This window comes from Artemia sp. Qi Xiang Cuo, chromosome 11, assembly GCF_049724085.1.
Source record: "Artemia sp. Qi Xiang Cuo chromosome 11, ASM4972408v1, whole genome shotgun sequence".
Classification (NCBI taxonomy): domain Eukaryota; kingdom Metazoa; phylum Arthropoda; class Branchiopoda; order Anostraca; family Artemiidae; genus Artemia; species Artemia sp. Qi Xiang Cuo.
The window spans coordinates 21,777,931-21,799,669 of NC_142804.1; the positions used below are offsets into that span (position 1 = coordinate 21,777,931).

General features: G+C 34.1%; 1 protein-coding gene across 3 annotated transcripts in view; it reads left to right on the forward strand.

Moving 5' to 3' along the window:
* Positions 1 to 20,462, forward strand: part of LOC148946754 (ubiquitin carboxyl-terminal hydrolase 10-A-like) — a 560,345-nt gene extending 539,883 nt beyond the window's left edge. For 2 of the 3 annotated variants that reach the window (XM_089096584.1, XM_089096586.1), the window contains exons 2-3: positions 7,932 to 8,169; positions 19,595 to 20,462. In XM_089096584.1, coding sequence (XP_088952710.1) covers positions 7,932 to 8,169; positions 19,595 to 19,845 — 489 coding nt within the window. In that variant the 3' untranslated portion in view covers positions 19,846 to 20,462. Of the gene's footprint in view, positions 1 to 7,931; positions 8,170 to 19,594 lie in introns of those variants that run through there. The other variant, XM_089096585.1, reaches the window with a different exon arrangement.
* The last annotated feature ends 1,277 nt before the right edge of the window (positions 20,463 to 21,739 follow it).

Consider the following 21,739-nt stretch of genomic DNA (forward strand, 5'->3'; position numbering starts at 1 on the left):
TCTTTTCTAGAAACCGGGCATTCAGGTGGATTCTCCGAATGAATTCGTTTTCTATTTATCAATCATGGTTGCAATAAAATATGTAGCCTAGTAAGGAGTAAACCACAGCTCATAGTAACCGAAAATTAAAATGCATTTTTATATTCATTTTCAAATATAAAAGAATCACAACTTGACACTGATTCGGGATGGTAACTATTATCCATGTTAAACTTAAAAGTAAAAAGCAATGACGAAAAAAAGGACATTCTGAAAAAGAACTTGAAACCCCTCAAAAATGTTGGTGGACCCGACTTAAGAGTTTACTATTGAAATTTTCATGACCAAAATCCAAAATCTGTAACTCTCGGCTTTCAGCAACCCCCCCCCCCCAATTTGAAACCTGAGAACCTGGTATTTTAGCCAGTGTATCTCTGATGTGTCCCCTTTCGTTCCAGCGCTAGCAGGGCACTGAAACAGTATAGAGAACTGTTTAATGGCTCATTTGAAAAATATTACTTATATCTACGTATAAATACATCTTGATAGCATAAAAGTAAAATACAATTTTCATAAAAAACTGAATTTTTTGGATTCATTTCAGTATTATATATAAAAGAGACAGCACTAGGATTATCACGGTCGTGAACACCTACGTTTATGCAAAACAAATATAAATGTGTTAATCATAATTTAAATAATAATATAAATTATTTAAACAATAATCATTTAAATGAGTAAATAATTATTTCGATAATTATTTTAAATAGTTATCTGAATAATAATATTAAATTATTACACACTTAAAAAAATATTATTAGTGATTTTGTTTCTTACCAAGTCATTTTTGGCGATCTTCATAAAGAGTTTTAGTTAATTTTGCTTTTAAAAGGGATTCTTATTTGAAATCACAAATACACTCAGATGCTGGACACTATTTCATTACATAAAAATATAATATAATATAACATAATATGTAATAAAAATATAAAAATGTGATTATATAAAAACAAGGAATTATAGAATTCCCGTGACAAATTTAATCGAACTAATACATGTTAGCAAAAATAACTATAAAATACTTCGTAAATTCGTCTTGATAGGACAAAAGTTAAATGTTATTTTCAAAAAAAAAAAAAAATTGTTGGTGTAATTCAGTATTAAATTGACAAAGTTTAAGACCACTTTAAGGCCACCACGGTCGTAAACAATTGTATTTACTAGAAATAAGTAAACACAAGTAAAGATATTTACCACTATTTTTAGTGAATTTTTGCTTTTATTAAAGATTCTTTTTTAAAATTGCGAATAGGCTTAAGAAACAAATTGATTTGCTCAAGGATTACGTCGGACGCTGGAAAAAGAGAAACAAAAAGAAAGAAGAAACTAAAAATAAGAAGAAACCAAAAAGAAACATAGAAAATGCACCGCATACATTTAAAACATACCCATCACTTTGTTGATTGTTTTTGATTAAGTCCAGTCCGGTACCAAGACCAATGATGGTTCAGTTTCAATAACAGAACAATAAACAAGCACTTAAAACCACACAAAAAATACTTAGATAAATTACAGGTGCGGTACCAAAGACCAGAGTGGTACAGCTTCGATAATCAAGTATTATACAGACCAACTTGTTTTTCTATGGAAATAACAAGAGTCGGAAATACTACAGTTTCTAACAAGGTTGGATTTTAAGCCCAAAGGGGAAAGCGAAGAAGCTACTTCACGAAATTGAAGAAACCTAAATTAAGTTTTGACAAAAATTTGTGCGAATTTTCATAGATGGTGCTAAATACAAATTATTTTCTATTCAGTCATTTTGCTTCATCTAAGCACTAAGATCTTATAACTGAGATGTTACTTCTTTATGGTCAGATCATCGTTTTTTGCTTCATCTAAGTGCAGATCTGGTAAGATCTTGCAGCTCATTGATCTTAGCAATTAAATATATTATTTCTGTCAAACAGAACATTGAAGAGAGAACTTTTATTAAAATCTCATCGAAGTTCTTAGACCACTAATCAGATTAGAACGACGAAAGATGAAAAAAAAGGGGGGGGGGTATAAGAAGGGAGTTCAAAGTGCTCAGATTTCGTTAAAACCATTTTCTCTCAAAAGATGCATGGTCTTAGCACATCAAATTGCTAAAAAAAGGGGGTAATATGGTAGAGCACCGAAATTAAAGTTTTAAAACAGTTGACGATAGAAACACAACTTAGTCGTTTACTGATTCATAAAATGAATCAAATCGACTTTCCATGTGAACTAAAAGGAGTTGCTGTACATGCTTTTTTGAAGAGCCGATCGGAAGATCAAATTAAGTTATGTGATCAACTGCATTGATCCTACCTCTCCAAAGAAGAATTTCTTCAGGTAAAGCTTGCTTCCAGTTGAAGAATATGATTTCAGAATTTCCGGCATTAAGTTCAAGTCAAAGCTCCACATATTCGGATTACAACCATGCGAACCCGGCGTTTACCCACTGGATAGTGTGAATTAAGTTGAGAATGTCGTCTGGATAACATACTAGCGACAAATCAGGATCTTTGAGGATGAAAGACAATATAGCAGCAGGTTGCGGAAGCTACAGATATGACAGTGGTCAAGTATGGTTCTGAAGCGTGGGCGCTCCGAAAATGAGGAAGATTTGCTTGACGTTTTCCAGAGAAAGTGCGTACGAATTGTTTTAGGTACCCGACTGACTGACCGTATTTCAAACAGTAGGCTGTAAGAATAATGTGGTTCAATCCCGCTTTCTGGTGGTATAATGAACGAAAGGTTGAGATGGCTAGGGCATGTTATGCGGATGAAGGATGGCAGATTGTCAAAGATTTGCTTGTCGGCCCATCGTCTAGGGCCAAACGAAAAGCAGGTCATCCGCGGCTGGGGTGTGAGGATGTCGTAAAGAAAGATTAAAAGGAAATGGGAACTTCTTGGGAGGGTGTAAAGAGTGAAGGATTTGAATAGATTAAAATGGAGGAGCGTGCGCAGCTGTGTTGGCCTCAGGCATCTTGGTGCTGCAGTGATTTGTTAGTACTAGTAGTAGCAGATGGGAAGAAACAGCACCTATTATTGTTTGCGATTTTGTTATTGATGACACAATAAGCTTGAACAACTTATTACACATAGAAGTTTGCCATTAAATCATAGAAAAAATTTATCAAGTGGAGTTCATTTTCATAAGTCACAAGCCCGCCAAAATTTACAAATGCAAGTGTTCAAAGACTTATTTCCATTAATTGAATTTCTTTATCCCATGAAGGACGATTATTGGATTAAGGGAACTCTATCAAACAGTTCGTCGTAACGAACTGTAAGTAAGGAGCGACCCGGCTAAATGGTAACCGAAACTCTAGAACACATTATTTTGATAAAGATATATAGATCAAAAGAATTGGATTTCATTTCTGATGTCTAATGTAGAAGATCTATCAATGTTAGCCTTAACATTCAAAAGCTAGGTACCGGAGAAAATTTGGGTTATTTTTAAAATAAGGAGAGGAGACGCTCTAAGAGATATACAAACTTAATCAAAATCACACCATCATATTCAGTATATCAGAGAACCCTACTGTAGAGGTTTCAAGATCCTATCTACAAAAATGTGGAATTTTGCATTTTTTGCCAGTAGAAAGATCACGGTGCGTGTTTATTTGTTTGTTTTTTTTCCCCCAGGGGTGATCGTATTGACCCAGTTGTCCTAGAATATTGCGGGAGGCCTCATTGGAATGGAAATTAAAAGTTCTAGTGCCCTTTTTAAGTGACCAAAAAATGGAGGGCAACTAGGCCCCCTCCCACGCTCATTTTTTTCCCACAGTCACCTGATCAAAATTTTCAGATAGCCATTTTGTTCAGCATGTTCGAAAATATAATAAGTATGTCTTTTAGGATGACTTAATCCCCCTAAATTCCCGGGGGGAGGGCTGAAACTTATGAATTTTACCCAATGTTAACATATAGTATTGGCTATTTGGAAGTATACAGACGTTTTCAGGGGAGATTTTTCCTGGTAGTGGGGGAGAGGAGTGGGTCGGGGGTTATGTGGGAGGATCTTTCCATGAAGGAAGTTTTCATGGGGGAAAGGACATTGCTATAAAGGGGACGCCGGACTTCCCAGCATTATTTAAAAAAAGATCAGAAATTTAATATAAAAAAACAAGTATTTCAACTGCAATAGCAGCAACATCGAAACTTCAAACGAACAGAAAATATTACATATATTATTGGGTTCACCCCGTAGTCAATACCTCGCTCTTTAAGCCAAAGATTTTTTAGTTATTTCATAAGAGCTATTTATTCTAATTAACTACCTTTGTGATTAAGCGGTCATTTTTAAAGAATTGGAACAAAATTCAAACTTTAGCCTAAAGAAGGAGGTGTTAACTAGGGGGCAAACCCCCTAATAAACATATTAAAAATATATGAACATAGAAGTTCGTTACGTAAGTTAATTCATAAGTTACGTATATTTATTACTAATAAAAACGTTCGTAAATAAAATTAAACAAGTTTCGAGAAAGCCATTTAACTAAATAAAAGTAAATTAATATGAAAATTTTGTTTTAATTATTCATGTACGGTGAGCCACGATCAAAACCTGCATTTATTCAAAAACGTTCAAAAATTTTATAAAAAAAACAAGTTTTTTAAACTGAAAGTAAGGAGCGACATTAAAACTTAAAACTAACATAAATTCTTCATTATATTAATGGGGCTGTCCCCTCCTCAACGCCTTGCTCTTTACGCTAAATTTTGACTCTTTCTAAAAAATTTATTTTTTAAAAAAATAAAAAACTTTAGCGTAAAGAGCGAGGCGTTGAGGAGGGGACAGTCCCTTTCATATACGTATATTTATTACTAATAAAAACGTTCGTAAATAAAATTAGACAAGTTTCGAGAAAGCCATTTAACTAAATAAAAGTAAATTAATATGAATTTTTTTTTTTAATTATTCATGTACGGTGAGCCAAGATCAAAACCTGCATTTATTCAAAAACGTTAAAAAATTAAATAAAAAAAACAAGTTTTTTAAACTGAAAGTAAGGAGCGACATTAAAACTTAAAACGAGCAGAAATTATTCCGTATATGAAAGGGACTGTCCTCTCCTCAACGCCTCGCTCTTTACGCTAAAGTTTGACTCTGTCTCACAACTTTATTTTTTAAAACAATAAAAAACTTTAGCGTAAAGAGTGAGGCGTTGAGGAGAGGACAGTCCCTTTCATATACGGAATAATTTCTGTTCGTTTTAAGTTTTAATGTCGCTCCTTACTTTCAGTTTAAAAAACTTGTTTTTTTTATTTAATACCTTAAAGAATCCCCTATTTTGTCCATTATGCACTTTATTAGTTTTGTGGCCAAACTATTTAGAATTGATTGGACGGTAATGACCTTGAATAATATATCGGAACTTAAATAAAAGATCTGAATAAATGACTAAAATCTAGAAGCCGAAGCCTACTCTTGGAAATCTTGGAAAAACCATATATCTTCTCCCGTTTTGTGCCGGAGATAAAGTTTTGATGACACTTAAATCATTAGAAAGTGTGAACTCAATTTTTTCGATTAAACGGAGCAGAATATTATTTTCTAAATTCAGGAAAGGGCAGTCCCTAAAAATGTTCTAGCATACCTGCTAGGGAAAACACCAAAAACCTACTCAAAGGAAACTTTATTTGATCGAGTTGGCAGCTTTAGAAGCCTATAATTCTATTTGCTTGGATTTAAAACCTTGCCAACACAAAAGACGTAAAATTTCATTGCCTTCTCAATTAAATTTCATAGTCAACCCACAGATTCTCAGTAACACTCGATGGTGGCTAGTCCCCTCGAAGAATTCGCTAATGGACACTTTAACTTTGAGACAGCCAGCCGATGCTGAGGCTTACAAAACAATTTTAAAGTACCGAATATCCTTAAATCCAATGGAATATCGCTTGTTATTGCGTTTAATTAAAAGAAGCCCTAAGGAGCACGACCTTAGATTGTCGAGAATCAACAATTACACTAAGAAACAAAAGCCTTTAAAGATGGGGAATAAAAATAAACCATAATTTTTTTCCCCAGCAAAGATTGATAAATAAAACAAACTGAAAAGTTAAACACGAGAAAAAAATTCCAAGACCTAGAACTGAAGCAAATTATTTTACACGCCGACTTAATTGCTAAAAGTCAATACTTATTTAAATATCTTATTAAAAACTTATAAGTCACATATGACTTATATGACTTATAGGCAATTTTAATGAGTCGTAGGAAAGCTAAATTAATGCAGGTTTTGTGGATGTGGTTAGATTGGGAGTTTTATAAACACCAAAATGATTGTCAGACAAAAAAACATAAATCTTTCTTGGCAGTTATCCCCTCCCCTCACTGTCACCTGAAGAAATTTTGATTCTGTGCATGACTTGGATGGACATCGCTTCAATAATTAATTTCCTTCCTTTATTAAATTTCAAGATAAAAATTCATTTTAACAAGAAACTTTCTACTACTCATAAGTAATTATAAAAACTTTATTCGGGAATAAAGTTGCAAACGAATAATCAGATAAGTATCCGATAACAAAAAGAAATGCCCTTATTAACACAGAATTATAACATATCATATGAATTCTGACTGGTAAGTATTTATACTTTGCATGAGGAGCACCAACGCGGCAATTTCTCTTTTCCTCATCATTTTGGGAACCAAGACTATGAGACGTTTCAATGCTCCAAATTCTCCTGACAAGAGTGTCAGGCTTCGACTTCGTCGAACTGTCACAGAGTGACGTCAAACTTGTGTCAGGCCTGACTTCGGTCCCTTTGAAAACAGTTGAAAGCTTCCCAATGCAGGCCCCATTTCGGATGACAGGACGGCATTAGCCATTTTCATCAACTGCCAACATCCTGGCCGACCAATTTGTTATAATAGCACAGGACAGAGTTGTCTTGGAGGACAAGTTCTCAATATTACGGAAAATGCACCAACTTGAAGTTAAGAATTTTGACAGCATACTTTGCGGCATAAATCAGATTGTTTCCACAAGTTAGGACTTGCGTTTACCTCTAAGAACCGGGTTAAAATTGTATTGGGATTTGGCTAATTATGCACCTAACGAAATATTGTTTCCACAAATATTGTTTCTTTACATAATTAAGGGCGTGTAGAAATTGTTTTTGTCCTGCTAGTCTAAAATTTCCCATGGACTTCCTTGCAGATGAATCAAATTATGCTCTCTAATATTTATTATGAGAGTCGTCCCCCCGGGAGGGGGGACGGAGTCAGTTATTCAGTATTTGTAATTTAGGGATTTTTTTTTTCATTTTACCATGACTAGGTACTCCTTTCAATCTTATTCGATTGTTAAACATACTTTATAGACTGCTAATTGTGTTACCCTATCATTTCTTGAGTTTTCAACTTTTAACTTCTAAGTTATGATATCTGTAGACAAAGACAAAATTTCAATTGGATTTCACTGACTTCAGATTTTAGTTAACACCAGGAAAAAATCTTGCCATGCGTTCTTTTTTTCGCTGTTTGTGCCCAGATTCTTCGAATTGTCTGGATTAAATGTTTTTTACCCAGAAATAAAATCTGATTATATATATACATCTATATATATATATATATATATATATATATATATATATATATATATATATATATATATATATATATATATATATATATATATATATATATATATATATATATATATATATATATATATATATATATATATATATATATATATATATATATATATATATATATATTGTTCTATTAATTTTCTTCTTCTTTTTGGGATTAATGTGGCAACGCTTTCACATAAAGTCATCAACAAAACCCAATTCTGAGTCCTGCAGTGTGTTGCTTCTGCTGAGTCAAATTCCGGGTTCCGTATTACCGAGTTGAGATGAACCCACTGCGTCACTACAGGACCAATAATTTTCTTTATTTTTAGAATGAGAAAGTCAATACTGTCAGTGAAGCCTTGGACATGCTTGTAGTCAAAGAGCCTTTAATTGGATACGTTGATCCAAAGAATAAAAAGGAGATAAGTGCCTCTCGCCAAACAACACTTGAAGCACTTCCCCCTGTTTTGATGCTCCACTTAAAATGTTGTCTGTATGATAAGCACGGAGGTTGCCAAAAGCTTATGAAGAAGATTGATTTTCCTTTGGATTTGGAGATTCCAAAAGGTAGGCCATCTATATTCAGCTTCATATAACAAATTTGTTTCTTGGTATCCAAGTTTTTTAAAATGGTGTTTCAGTTTCTGACTATCTCTCAGCGGTTAGGGTAAAAGATACTTTTTCGGAATGTTAAAGGAGTATTTTCAGGTTAGGGGGAATGTAAGCCGGAAAAACACTCAAACAAAGTAATTTGATGCTAATAAAAGTTCATTCTTTTCTGTTCCAAAGGAGGTGCTTTTTTGAATTTTTCATAGCTTTCACAGGAATCACTTTCTAAAAGGTATAAACTTTCTAAAAGACATTTGTCCTTTATAGTTAACTGAACTGATGGAGTTAATGATAATTATAGTATATATTAAATCTCCACGAATTATGCTTTAGTCCTTATTAATTTGGATGATTTTGGAACTTTTAGAATGCGTTGGTTCACATAACTAATCTTTTACTCTGTTTACATTTATTCAACGGTATCTAGCGAGTACGTTTTACTTTATTCTTTTATCCCTACTCTCGGCTGTGGTCGTAACCTCTATCCTTAGAAGAGATTTTAGTCATCTATAGTTTAATGCAAATTGCATATGCTTATCAAAGCTGCTAGCGTTCCTAACTTTTAGTCTTGTTACTTGTGACATCATTTAACAAGATCAGTTGAATTGTAAGTTTACTGAGTCTTTGGCTGCCAAGAAAGGGTAGATTTTTCAACAAAGGGTAGAATAAAAACACTACCTGCCAGAGAAAATATGAAATTCTTAAAAGAACAAGTTAGGAAGCCATTTCATTTGTGATTAACAATGTGGTAACAGCAGCACCGAATACATCACTTTTCATGTTGTATTCTAATATTTCGTTAGGTGCATAATTAGCCAAATCCCAATACAATTTTAACCCGGTTCTTAGAGGTAAACGCAAGTCCTAACTTGTGGAAACAATCAGATTTATGCCGCAAAGTATGCTGTCAAAATTCTTAACTTCAAGTTGGTGCATTGTCCGTAATATTGAGAACTTGTCCTCCAAGACAACTCTGTCCTGTGCTATTATAACAAATTGGTCGGCCAGGATGTTGGCAGTTGATGAAAATGGCTAATGCCATCCTGTCATCCGAAATGGGGCCTGCATTGGGAAGCTTTCAACCGTTTTCAAAGGGACCGAAGTCAGGCCTGACACAAGTTTGACGTCACTCTGTGACAGTTCGACGAAGTCGAAGCCTGACACTCTTGTCAGGAGAATTTGGAGCATTGAAACGTCTCATAGTCTTGGTTCCCAAAATAATGGGGAAAAGAGAAATTGCCGCGTTGTTGCTCCTCATGCAAAGTATAAATACTTACCAGTCAGAATTCATATGATATGTTATAATTCTGTGTTAATAAGGGCATTTCTTTTTGTTATCGGATACTTATCTGATTATTCGTTTGCAACTTTATTCCCGAATAAAGTTTTTATAATTACTTATGAGTAGTAGAAAGTTTCTTGTTGAAATGAATTTTTATCTTGAAATTTAATAAAGGAAGGAAATTAATTATTGAAGCGATGTCCATCCAAGTCATGCACAGAATCAAAATTTCTTCAGGTGACAGTGAGTGGAGGGGATAACTGCCAAGAAAGATTTATGTTTTTTTGTCTGACAATCATTTTGGTGTTTATAAAACTCCCAATCTAACCACATCCACAAAACCTGCATTAATTTAGCTTTCCTACGACTCATTAAAATTGCCTATAAGTCATATAAGTCATATGTGACTTATAAGTTTTTAATAAGATATTTAAATAAGTATTGACTTTTAGCAATTAAGTCGGCGTGTAAAATAATTTGCTTCAGTTCTAGGTCTTGGAATTTTTTTCTCGTGTTTAACTTTTCAGTTTGTTTTATTTATCAATCTTTGCTGGGGAAAAAAATAATGGTTTATTTTTATTCCCCATCTTTAAAGGCTTTTGTTTCTTAGTGTAATTGTTGATTCTCGACAATCTAAGGTCGTGCTCCTTAGGGCTTCTTTTAATTAAACGCAATAACAAGCGATATTCCATTGGATTTAAGGATATTCGGTACTTTAAAATTGTTTTGTAAGCCTCAGCATCGGCTGGCTGTCTCAAAGTTAAAGTGTCCATTAGCGAATTCTTCGAGGGGACTAGCCACCATCGAGTGTTACTGAGAATCTGTGGGTTGACTATGAAATTTAATTGAGAAGGCAATGAAATTTTACGTCTTTTGTGTTGGCAAGGTTTTAAATCCAAGCAAATAGCATTATAGGCTTCTAAAGCTGCCAACTCGATCAAATAAAGTTTCCTTTGAGTAGGTTTTTGGTGTTTTCCCTAGCAGGTATGCTAGAACATTTTTAGGGACTGCCCTTTCCTGAATTTAGAAAATAATATTCTACTCCGTTTAATCGAAAAAATTGAGTTCACACTTTCTAATGATTTAAGTGTCATCAAAACTTTATCTCCGGCACAAAACGGGAGAAGATATATGGTTTTTCCAAGATTTCCAAGAGTAGGCTTCGGCTTCTAGATTTTAGTCATTTATTCAGATCTTTTATTTAAGTTCCGATATATTATTCAAGGTCATTACCGTCCAATCAATTCTAAATAGTTTGGCCACAAAACTAATAAAGTGCATAATGGACAAAATAGGGGATTCTTTAAGGTATTAAATAAAAAAAAACAAGTTTTTTAAACTGAAAGTAAGGAGCGACATTAAAACTTAAAACGAACAGAAATTATTCCGTATATGAAAGGGACTGTCCTCTCCTCAACGCCTCGCTCTTTACGCTAAAGTTTTTTATTGTTTAAAAAAATAAAGTTGTGAGACAGAGTCAAACTTTAGCGTAAAGAGCGAGGCGTTGAGGAGGGGACAGTCCCTTTCATATACGGAATAATTTCTGTTCGTTTTAAGTTTTAATGTCGCTCCTTACTTTCAGTTAAAAAAACTTGTTTTTTTTATTTAATATTTTAAAGTTTTTTAATAAATGCAGGTTTTGATCTTGGCTAACCGTACATTAATAATTAAAAAAAAAAATTAATGTTAATTTACTTTTATTTAGTTAAATGGCTTTCTCGAAACTTGTTTAATTTTATTTACGAACGTTTTTATTAGTAATAAATATACGTATATGAAAGGGACTGTCCCCTCCTCAACGCCTCGCTCTTTACGCTAAAGTTTTTTATTGTTTTAAAAAATAAAGTTGTGAGACAGAGACATACTTTAGCTTAAAAAGCGCGGCGTGGAGGAGGGGGCAGCCACTTTCATATACGGAATAATTTCTGTTCGTTTTAATTTTTAATGTCGCTCCTTACTTTCAGTTTAAAAAACTTGTTTTTTTTATTAAATTTTTGAACGTTTTTGAATAAATGCAGGTTTTGATCTTGGCTCACCGTACATGAATAATTAAAACAAAATTTTCGTATTAACTTACTTTTATTTAGTTAAATGGCTTTCTCGAAACTTGTTTAATTTTATTTACGAACGTTTTTATTAGTAATAAATATACGTAAATTACGAATTAACTTACGTAACGAACTTCTATGTTCATATATTTTTAATATGTTTATTAGGGGGTTTGCCCCCTAGTTAACACCTCCTTCTTTAGGCTAAAGTTTGAATTTTGTTCCAATTCTTTAAAAATGACCGCTTAATCACAAAGGCCGTTAATTAGAATAAATAGCTCTTATGAAAGTACTAAAAAATCTTTGGCTTAAAGAGTGAGTTATTGACTACGGGGTGAACCCAATAATATATGTAATATTTTCTGTTCGTTTGAAGTTTCGATGTTGCTGCTATTGCAGTTGAAATACTTGTTTTTTTATATTAAATTTCTGATCTTTTTTTAAATAATGCTGGGAAGTCCGGCGTCCCCGTTATAGCAATGTCCTTTCCCCCATGAAAACTTCCTTTATGGAAAGATCCTCCCACATAACCCCCGATCCACCCCGCTACCCCACGACCCGGAAAAATCTCCCCTGAAAACGTCTGTATACTTCCAAATAACCAATACTATATGTTAACATTGGGTAAAATTCATAAGTTTCAGCCCTCCCCCCGGGAATTTAGGGGGATTAAGTCATCCTAAAAGACATACTTATTATATTTTCGAACATGCTGAACAAAATGGCTATCTCAAAATTTTGATCAGGTGACTGTGGGAAAAAAATGAGCGCGGGAGGGGGCCTAGTTGCCCTCCATTTTTTGGTCACTTAAAAAGGGCACTAGAACTTTTAATTTCCGTTCTATTGAGCCCTCCTACGATATTCTAGGACCACTGGGTCGATACGATCGCCCCTGGGAAAAAAAACAACAAACAAATAAACACGCATCTGTGATCTTTCTTCTGGCAAAAAATGCAAAATTCCACATTTTTGTAGATGGGATCTTGAAACCTCTACAGTAGGGTTCTCTGATACGCTGAATATGATGGTGTGATTTTCATTAAGGTTCTATAACTTTTAGGGGTCTTTCCTCCTATTTTCGAAAATCAGCCAAATTTTCTCAGGCGCCTAACTTTTGATGGTTAGGCTTAACCTTAATGAAACTTATATATTTGAAATCAACATTAAAATCTGATTTTTTTGATGTATATATTTTTATCAAAATACAGTTTTATAGAGTTTCGGTTACCATTGAGCCGGGTCGCTCCTTACTTTTAGTTCGTTACCACCAACTGTTTGATAGAGATCCCTTAATCCAATAATCGTCCTTCATGGGATAAAGAAATTCAATTAATGGAAATAAGTCTTTGAACATTTGCATTTGTAAATTTTGGCGGGCTTGTGACTTATGAAAATGAACTCCACTTGATAAATTTTTTCTATGATTTAATGGCAAACTTCTATGTGTAATAAGTTGTTCAAGCTTATTGTGTCATCAATAACAAAATCGCAAACAATAATAGGTGCTGTTTCTTCCCATCTGCTACTACTAGTACTAACAAATCACTGCAGCACCAAGATGCCTGAGGCCAACACAGCTGCGCACGCTCCTCCATTTTAATCTATTCAAATCCTTCACTCTTTACACCCTCCCAAGAAGTTCCCATTTCCTTTTAATCTTTCTTTACGACATCCTCACACCCCAGCCGCGGATGACCTGCTTTTCGTTTGGCCCTAGACGATGGGCCGACAAGCAAATCTTTGACAATCTGCCATCCTTCATCCGCCTAACATGCCCTAGCCATCTCAACCTTTCTCTCATCATAGCCCTAGAAAGCGGGATTGAACCACATTATTCGTAGAGCTTACTGTTTGAAATACGGTTAGTCAGTTGGATACCCTAAACAATCCGTAGACAATTTATCTGGAAAACATCTAGCAAATCTTCCTCATTTTCGGAGTGCCCAAGCTTCAGAACTATACATGACCACTGTCATATCTGTAGCTTACGCAACCTGCTGCTATATTGTCTTTCATCCTCAAAGATCCTAATTTGTCGCTAGTATGTTATCCAGACGACATTCTCAACTTAAGTCACACTATCCAGTGGGTAAACGCCGGGTTCGCATGGTTGTAATCCGAATATGTGGAGCTTTGACTTGAACTTAATGCCGGAAATTCTGAAATCATATTCTTCAACTGGAAGCAAGCTTTACCTGAAGAAATTCTTCTTTGGAGAGGTAGGATCAATGCAGTTGATCACATAACTTAATTTGATCTTCCGATCGGCTCTTCAAAAAAGCATGTACAGCAACTCCTTTTAGTTCACATGGAAAGTCGATTTGATTCATTTTATGAATCAGTAAACGACTAAGTTGTGTTTCTATCGTCAACTGTTTTAAAACTTTAATTTCGGTGCTCTACCATATTACCCCCTTTTTTTAACAATTTGATGTGATAAGACCATGCAAATTTTGAGAGTAAATAGTTTTAACGAAATCTTAGCACTTTTAACTCAATTCTTATACCCCCCCCCCCCTTTTTTTCATCTTTCGTCGTTCTAATCTGATTAGTGGTCTAAGAACTTCGATGAGATTTTAATCAAAGTTCTCTCTTCAATGTTCTGTTTGACAGAAATAATATATTTAATTGCTAAGATCAATGAGCTGCAAGATCTTACCAGATCTGCACTTAGATGAAGCAAAAAACGATCATCTGACCATAAAGAAGTAACATCTCAGTTATAAGATCTTAGTGCTTAGATGAAGCAAAATGACTGAATAGAAAATAATTTGTATTTAGCACCATCTATGAAAATTCGCACAAATTTTTGTCAAAACTTAATTTAGGTTTCTTCAATTTCGTGAAGTAGCTTCTTCGCTTTCCCTTTTGGGCTTAAAATTCAACCTTGTTAGAAACTGTAGTATTTCCGACTCTTGTTATTTCCATAGAAAAACAAGTTGGTCTGTATAATACTTGATTATCGAAGCTGTACCACTCTGGTCTTTGGTACCGCACCTGTAATTTATCTAAGTATTTTTTGTGTGGTTTTAAGTGCTTGTTTATTGTTCTGTTATTGAAACTGAACCATCATTGGTCTTGGTACCGGACTGGACTTAATCAAAAACAATCAACAAAGTGATGGGTATGTTTTAAATGTATGCGGTGCATTTTCTATGTTTCTTTTTGGTTTCTTCTTATTTTTAGTTTCTTCTTTCTTTTTGTTTCTCTTTTTCCAGCGTCCGACGTAATCCTTGAGCAAATCAATTTGTTTCTCAAGCCTATTCGCAATTTAAAAAAGAATCTTTAATAAAAGCAAAAATTCACTAAAAATAGGGGTAAATATCTTTACTTGTGTTTACTTATTTCTAGTAAATACAATTGTTTACGACCGTGGTGGCCTTAAAGTGGTCTTAAACTTTGTCAATTTAATACTGAATTACACCAACAATTTTTTTTTTTTTTTGAAAATAACATTTAACTTTTGTCCTATCAAGACGAATTTACGAAGTATTTTATAGTTATTTTTGCTAACATGTATTAGTTCGATTAAATTTGTCACGGGAATTCTATAATTCCTTGTTTTTATATAATCACATTTTTATATTTTTATTACAGATTATGTTATATTATATTATATTTTTATGTAATGAAATAGTGTCCAGCATCTGAGTGTATTTGTGATTTCAAATAAGAATCCCTTTTAAAAGCAAAATTAACTAAAACTCTTTATGAAGATCGCCAAAAATGACTTGGTAAGAAACAAAATCACTAATAATATTTTTTTTAAATGTGTAATAATTTAATATTATTATTCAGATAACTATTTAAAATAATTATCGAAATAATTATTTACTCATTTAAATGATTATTGTTTAAATAATTTATATTATTATTTAAATTATGATTAACACATTTATATTTTTTTTGCATAAACGTAGGTGTTCACGACCGTGATAATCCTAGTGCTGTCTCTTTTACATATAATACTGAAATGAATCCAAAAAATTCAGTTTTTTATGAAAATTGTATTTTACTTTTATGCTATCAAGATGTATTTATACGTAGATATAAGTAATATTTTTCAAATGAGCCATTAAACAGTTCTCTATACTGTTTCAGTGCCCTGCTAGCGCTGGAACGAAAGGGGACACATCAGAGATACACTGGCTAAAATACCATGTTCTCAGGTTTCAAATTGGGGGGGGGGTTGCTGAAAGCCGAGAGTTACAGATTTTGGATTTTGGTCATGAAAATTTCAATAGTAAACTCTTAAGTCGGTTCCACCAACATTTTTGAGGGGTTTCAAGTTCTTTTTCAGAATTTCCTTTTTTTCGTCATTGCTTTTTACTTTTAAGTTTAACATGGATAATAGTTACCATCCCGAATCAGTGTCAAGTTGTGATTCTTTTATATTTGAAAATGAATATAAAAATGCATTTTAATTTTCGGTTACTATGAGCTGTGGTTTACTCCTTACTAGGCTACATATTTTATTGCAACCATGATTGATAAATAGAAAACGAATTCATTCGGAGAATCCACCTGAATGCCCGGTTTCTAGAAAAGATAAGATTCTTCGGTTTTTTTAACTGTACCTTTATTTTTTCACTTTTATTTACTGTACTTTTATTTTTATTTTTTTTTTACTGTACGTTGTTTTTACTGTACTGTACTTTAACTTTTTCTTACAGTAGAAAAACTTCAAATTGATGGAATGGGAAAGTTCTCCAATTACTGTTAAAGACATTTCATTTGTTATGACTAGTTTCTATGCCATTGTTTGAGATATAAACCGCAAAATTCAAGCTAGGTGTTCTCTAGAAGGTAATTAACATGCATTCCGATTTCCAGATGGCTGTATTTATAGCTCTTCTGTATTTTTTTTATTTACTTTTCAAAATTTTCAGGGAGATAATTGAGGTGATTTCAACGATATATGCCCCCCCCCCCCACCCTCCATGAAATTTTACTATCTATTGGCTTCATAACTTCTTTAAATTTTGTAATTTGCCGTTTGTCTGTTTCAAAGAATTCGCACTCGCGCCTCCACAAAAGAATGCATACCCGCCTGCTTTGAACGAGTAATTCCTATTTTTGTTGCAAACAGTCTTCGTCCCAGAGTTGCCACGGGTAGTACCAAAGTACTACTTTTAGTACTTTTTGATCAAAGTAGTACTTCTTGACTAATTTCTGCAAAAGCAGTACTTTTTCAATACTTTTTGTCAAAAGTAGTACTTTAGACTGAAAAGGGCAATTTTACAAGCATATTAGAAATGACAACCAACAGTGATAACCAAGATAACCAACTAGATTTTTTTTTATTGTTAAATTTCAATAAAAACCGATCGTAATAAATTCAGCTTCTTAAAAAGATCCAAAAAATCATTTTAATTGCTCCCTTCCCGTTTAATTTTTAAAGTGGCTTGGTCTCAGTCTCACTTCCTCCAGCCTTAAATTTGCATCGCTCCAACATGAAGATTTGAGGAATTCTGAGTAACAGAATTTTTGTTTGGTTTTTATTTTATCAAACAAAAAATATTTCAATCATTGTTTTCAGTTCCTATACGAAACAGCAGTTATTTTACATAAAATGACTTTTTTCCGTTTTAATTTGAATCATAACTCCCAACCAAAAGAAAGCAAGAAATAAAAGAAGATTATTTCTTCAACCACACAATTCAACCCCAAGAATGTTGGCCAATAGCTGTTTTGATGGGTCCTGCTCTTACCGTTGTGCTTTACTGATAAAAGTGGAAAGTAACTGAACATTCGGGAGTGGTTGAAAATAATTCACAAATTAAAAAAAAATTGTGGTTCATAGAAATAAATGAAAGATGGAACAAAAAGATCAGTGAGTTAATAAAACGAACTGCAAATTATTTAATTAAAAAGATTAGGGGGGATAATAAAAAACCTATAATTTAATAAAGAGATGCCGAGAAATTCGAAGAAATTTACGTTTTCAGGTGCTTGGGACCCCAGCCCAGCCTACGCGGTCCCTATGAATCAGTTTTTAAATAAACTTTAAGCCTACCCTAACAGATACAAGAGTGTTTATTTTATCAATAAAAATGAGCACTAGTCTAATTGTCTTTTTCTAATGCCAAAATATTTAGTGATTGCCCTTTTCTGAAGAAAACACGCTAAACACACAAAAGCAGTACCATTCAGTTCTTTGATCTATAAGACTTTAAGTGAGAAGAAGATGACAATAAAAAATTGCATATGATTTGCACCTGATAATGCAAATGTGATGCTTGGGAAGAACAACGGCCTTGCAGCCCTCATAAAGAAAGATATTCCCTGGCTGGCTATTTTCGGATGCATCTGTCACAGTTTTGCACTATGCTCTGCTAGTGTTTTTGAGCTGTTACATACAGATATCGTCAGATTCAGCAATTATATGTACACGTACGTATCTAATTGTGCCAAACGACTCCGTGAGTATAAGGAATTCCAAAAGTTCTGTGAAGTAGCCGAGCATGCACTCCTGTACCCATCTGCAACTCGCTGATTAGCGTTTGAGGCCGTCTCTCAGAGGCTGGTGGAGCAGTGGATTGCTCTGACGTTGTTATTCGCCTTACCTGCGAATGAAGGTCGGGTTCAAACGGCAGTGAAGCTTTATACAGCTTTGATCGATCCCGAAGTCAAGCTTTATTATCTTTTTCTGAATTACGTTCTTCCTATTGTAAAATCTTGAATTCCAGAGCTTAGAAGTGAAAGTTCACAAACTTTTAAAAAGCGTGAGTAATACTCTCTCCGAACTGGCAAGGAATTATATAAAAGACGAGCTTTTGGCCATACGTTCAGTCTTCGAAATAGATTTTTCAAATTCAAGAAACTTCAAACCTAAGGAGACGGATATGCATTTTGGAGCCGAATTTGAGCTCTTTGCAAGACAGACACCTAGCTGCGACAAAGAAAAATTGCCTTGGGTTTTATATCAAGGTGTGCTCTGAAATAAAGCGAAGAGTAAACAGTGAAGACCCCTTGCTTCGAATGCTAGACTGGTTATCTCCAGAAACTGTTTTTTCCGGATCAGTTCCTTCTATAATCCCTCTTTTCCGCATATTCAAGGACTGTTTCAATGGTTCGCTGGAAGTTGAAGCCCTAAACAGAGAGTGGAGCCGACTACTATTCTTGAAGAAAGAGCTAGGGGAAGGGAAAGTGTCAGTTTTGGAATTTTGGAATTCAGTGTCCGCCCTCAAGGATGGTGCTGAGGACTCTGCTTTTGTTCACCTACCTATATTCATAAAGGGTATTAAGTCGTTGCCTCATAGCAGCGCTTCGGCCAAAGGTTATTTTTCGCTGTTAAAGCTAGTTCGGACCCCCCTCCGGAACAGACTACTGCCAGAAACAATATCTGATATTATGCATATCAGGAGAGAAGTACCGAATCCCGAGACTTGGGATATTCCAACAGAGCTAGTCAGGAGTGCGAGGAAGTGGAAGCGTGAGCTTAAATAATATTTTATTACTGTAAAGGTCTGTAAATAAAATTCTCTCACTGAACTTTTAGGGTCACGCCTTTAGCGCGTTGCCCCCGTTTAGTCCCATTTAGGCAAAATGAGACGGAAAATTGTAGTGTGGACTGCTTTTCCTGAAAAATTGCCAAAAAGGAGAAAATAAGTGATAAATAAAAGTAGCTTTTAAATGTACTAGCTCTTAAAAACATAAAAAAGGTTAATTATCTAACTGATGCTTAATTTTTTTTTTTTTCATGTTTTTAATCAGAAAAAACACAGGCTTGATACGGATAACTGATAAACTTGTACAGATTTGTTTCAAAAAACTGCACATCTTGACTACTTTTCCTGCTTCCAGTTTTCTGTCCTATTTTCCCAGAAAACGGATAGTCTGGACGCCCTAATGCTTCTTACTTCCAGCTGAAAAAAAAACTTTTTTAAAAATTAATTTCTTAAAACAGAGCAAAAATAAAACTTAATTAAGTCATTAGCGGGAGTGAGTATTTTATCAGACGGTAATGAGTCTCAAGACAGCAGGTCTAGAGCCCAAGAATCTTATCCAAGTTTTGTCCAAGTTGTCTTACCTTAATTTTTCTTTTTTTCAGACGTTCTTTCTTCTAACATTAAAGCTAAAATTAGTAGCAAGCAGCGCAACTATAAGCTTTTCGCTGTTATTTACCATGATGGAAAAGAGGCCATCAAAGGACATTACGTGGCCGACTTCTACCATCCAGAGCTTCAGCGATGGATACGATATGACGATGCAGTTATTAAAGTGGTCGATGAAAAAACTCTTTTGCGACATAGTCCTCCCCGTGTACCTTATCTCTTATTCTATAGGAGAAAGGAGTTTTAGATAGGCCGTTTTTTTTTTGTTTTTTTTTTTTATTATAATTTATGTTTTCCAGAAAAAATTTTATGTAGGTAATTTGTTTTTATAATGTGCATATTCTCTTTTTATTTCACTGTACAAATAGTATACAAGTGATTTCGTATAGAAACTAGTAAGCCATTTGTTTAACTAAAATAAATTTTGCGTACTTATAATACACCTAGAAACTTATACATTTTGTGCATGAATGTTTTTTTGTTTTTTTTTATCTACAGAGAGCGTTTTAATCTTTGGGTGAAGTCTTGTTTGGTGGGTTGGGCTTGTTTAACATAAAAAAGGTCGTTTTGGGCCTTAATATCCATATATGTTGATGTTTCACTTTTTTCTAAAAATTCAATTTTTCTTATCGAAAAATCTCTTGGCAAAAACCTATCCTGTGTGCAGTGATGGCCATAACACCTTGTCCTTTTATTTTATCTTTTTTTTCTTTATCTCCCTTCCTTTATTCTTTTTTATCTTCCTTGAATCTATTTAACTCTCTTAGATTTTAAATTGTTTCACCTTGTAAAATCTTCTAGACTCCTTCGTTTTCCTGTCAATAAAAGTTAAGGTCTGAATACCATTTGATAAACACTTCCAAGCCGTTTTCTCCCAACAGTTTGTTACTTGTGTTCTGCTAAATCTTTGCAATCATCATTATTTTTTTCTTATTTAAATATTGCTTATACCTTCTGATATAGCCTTAGAGAGAAGGTAGGCAAGCGAAAACTATTCTAGTGACGTTTCTACGTGTTTGAATCAGACATAGGAATTTGTTTGAACCAGAATTCCTGGGGGATTTTCGATGTGTATTATTCAAGAACCAAAATTGGCGCATTGCACATTGTTTGAACCAAAATTATGAAGGGATAACAATCCGTATAATTGGAGGACAAATGTGGCCCGTGACCAGTCCATCAGAGCTCTCCAAGAGCAACTTTTTAGAAGAAGTATATATAATTGGCAAGTTGGGTGAAACAAAATGATTAGATTGAAGATACAAAGGTAGTACTTAGCCCCCCTCCCTGCAGCACAAAGCCGCCTTGAGCTAATGAGACTAGAAAAGGGGTAATTTGGAGTCATAGGTTAGGGTTGCCACCCCTAGTTATTTATCCCTACTATTTCTAGTGATTTTTATATTGCCTAAACAAAGAAATCACTAGACTGTAGAAGAAAATCACTAAACAAAGAATCACTAAAATCTAGGGATTTTTTCCTCGTCGTTTGGCACTGCCGTAGACCCCTTTCTGCATTTTGCTAGCAGGATTCCAGCTTTCGAAGGTCGATGCTTCAAAAAACTATGATCTCTTTACGCATGCGAGACAGTGTTCATATATTTTTTTTGAGGGGGGGATTATTTACTTAGATATTGTACCTGTCTACCAATCCGTCTATAAATCTCAGTTTTTTTTTCATTCCTGGTAACTTCCCTATCAAGTTCCCCGATAAGTTAAAAATCTCAGGCAATGGTTCCACTAATACGTCAGTTCCCTTGCTGCAAAAATCACTGTAAGAGAAGAGAACTGACTTTCAACCGTGGCAGAATATAGAATAGTTTATTTTTGCCGCGTGTTCGAAAACATGTTAGCAACTCTTTGATCTTGATTACAATCTCATTCAGTAGGGCAACAGTTCCTACGCATGCAACCTCATGTATGTGAGAATAACCACTGAGGTTAAGCAATGTTAGTAGGCTATGAACTTGTCAAGACCTATTGGAGTTTCATAAATATTCTCACTTAATGGTTTGAACAAGTATGTTTGTTGTCGCAAGGCAAATAGAGAAACAAAACGTTGCTGTATGTTTATTTATAGCACACAAAGAACAACAGTAAAAAATGTTGGAATAAAATAGAAGAAGGAACAGTCAGGGGAGGGG